General features: G+C 40.6%; 1 protein-coding gene across 1 annotated transcript in view; it reads left to right on the top strand.

The window, feature by feature from the left end:
- The window catches only part of LOC101861698 (ubiquinone/menaquinone biosynthesis C-methyltransferase UbiE), an 11,529-nt gene that overhangs the window by 4,240 nt on the left and 4,860 nt on the right, over window positions 1-2,429 (top strand). The window contains exon 4 of the mRNA XM_035969786.1: window positions 1,010-1,135. Within this exon, the coding sequence (XP_035825679.1) occupies window positions 1,010-1,135 (126 nt within the window). The remainder of the gene's footprint in view (window positions 1-1,009; window positions 1,136-2,429) is intronic.

The raw sequence follows: 2,429 nt of genomic DNA, 5'->3' as shown, positions 1-2,429 counted from the left end.
GGGGGTCAATTTTGGCCAACTTTTAGCTGACGTCATTTGTGAACGGTCCCTAGCCTAATAGTAATAGTAATAGGTGTTGATTGGGCATTAAACCTATGCCCTTTCACACTTTTACCCCTCCTACGTGGCTTGACAGTCCTGTCTCGAAATATCGGGTAGGCTCTACTTGAAGTAGTCCAACAGTATCAAAAGGGACTCAAATAAGTCTTATCACAAAATACTATTTAAAAATATTGATTGACCTTTGTCATACTCTAGTCTTGGTTTCGAATTTCGCTACAGGCTAGAATTTCAGAGTTCGAACAAAAGAGGATCCAAACATAAGTCAATCTCATTAATTTGAATAATTTTTCTCTTGTTCTAATTAAAAAACCCCACGAACAGTAAATGCTATTACATATTTGTGATCCTTATAAGGCTACGGTAAAAATAGAGTTTTTTTCTCACCACAATGTGATAAACTATGCCATGAAAATCGAGGACCCCATAATATACATGAAAATGTGCCCCCCCCCCCCCTTTCGACACCGTTTCATTCGCATAATAATATTATTATTAATATTACTGGAGATAACTTTATTCTCAACGGGGCGGTGCCATTGACTGAAGTGTTTTTAGGCCATTCCCAAAGGGGGGACATTAACTTGTTCTTATGCACAGTAAAATTGTAAATGGGCTGATTCAATAATGTCATGCTTATAACTGTGCCTGAATTGCAACAGGGAACTGCTGCTTTTTCTTTCCTAATCCTTACTATCGTCATTTTCCATCTACTTCTTTTGTATGTTTGTCACATTCTTGTGACCCGCTATTTCCGGGGTGCCTTGGTAGTCGGAGCAGCCTTTGTGCAGTTGAAGCTAGAGAGGTGAGCAGAGTAAGCCTGGTTCCCTGTAAAGGCTTCTCTGTTGACATACACCCCTTGGCGCTCATATGACCTTATGCAGTTGCGGACGCCGCAAAACCTCTACTAAAACAAACAAGGAGATAACCTTTCTACCCTGCTGTCCAGTACGTCGAGGTTGTGAGAGCGCGAACCCACAGTGAGCTCGCCAAGGCAGTGAGTGCTGTGTTGGGAAACAACTTCCAGGCGAAAATCATAGACGTCTGTGCGGGATCAGGACTTTCAGGATTATGGGTAACATGTGGTATTTTCTCTCTCTCTGTCTCTCTCTCTCTCTCTCTCTCTCTCTCTCTCTCTCTCTCTCTCTCTCTCTCTCTCTCTCTCTCTCCCCCCCCCCCCCTCCAAGCCATGTTTTTTTTGCTGAGACAATTGTTGTCTATTAATTGTTCGGGTAACTGTGCAATGTTTCAAAAGAAGGAAAAGTTAATAAAATTTTTACTTTGTACGATCTGTAAATATAGACCAAAGTGGAGTCCGCCAAAAGTGAACACGCTTTATTTTGAACAATCGGTTAAAGTGAGCGATATTCTGTGTCCTGATTGAAACGATATTTGTATTAAGTAAAAAAAATAGTGGATAAAATGAACCGGTTTCATCGGGAAATCGGATAAAGTGAACGCCCAAAATGAGTGACAGCGAAGAGACGGACCGACCGTGTCACAGTCGCCATGCTGTGAAAATAAAATTCCTTGCCTCGGGCATCGGCAGACAATCCCAGCTCGGGGCAATCTGGCGACGGCAATCTCAGTCAGAAAGAAAGAGCTCTAGTCTAGGCTCGCCCGCTGAGTTGTCCCCTCACCACACCTCCACCCTAAACCCACCACTGTGTGTTGCTACTGTTTCAAGGCCTCGATCCACCCTACCAAAATGGTTAAACAGAACCTCGGATAAAATGAACAATTTCTTCGGGTCCGAAAGAGTTCACTTTAAGCGGGCTCCACTGTATTTCTTTATATTATAAGTATTGAGATAATTATTCGCAATGCAAGCAGATTTAAATAATTTACAGGTACACTACAGCGACTTCAGAATCAAACTGCTCACATAATTCTAAAGAAATCTCTTTAAAGAACTTGTAACACCAATTCTAGATCTAATTCAACTGCACTGGCTTCCTGAGAAACCATATGTTCAGTTCAAGATAGCTATCTTTCGTTTTAAGTGTTTCAAAAAAAAAAATTGCACCATTATAATATGTTTCCGACATGGTCATCAATACGTACTATCTCGACCTTTAAGATCGGTCAATAAAAGACTTGAAACATGTTCAAATTAAGTAACTCTGAATGAGAGCTTGTTGCACACCACGTCCCATCCTTGCAGAACACATAGCCAGCACATATAGAGAGTAGACCCATTTACAAAAATTTAGATCAACGCTGAAAGTGCATTCGTGTATAGTTTATGGCCAGCTATGATATACACATTATGTTCATGCTGACCTGTAGCTGGAGACTGTGAGTGAGAGTAAGTCATCATTGATTAATTGATGTGTATGTAAGTATATATATATATATAATATATATAT

Source organism: Aplysia californica, unplaced genomic scaffold (genome assembly GCF_000002075.1).
Source record: "Aplysia californica isolate F4 #8 unplaced genomic scaffold, AplCal3.0 scaffold00009, whole genome shotgun sequence".
Classification (NCBI taxonomy): Eukaryota; Metazoa; Mollusca; class Gastropoda; order Aplysiida; family Aplysiidae; genus Aplysia; species Aplysia californica.
This window is presented reverse-complemented; position numbering and strand designations above follow the sequence as displayed.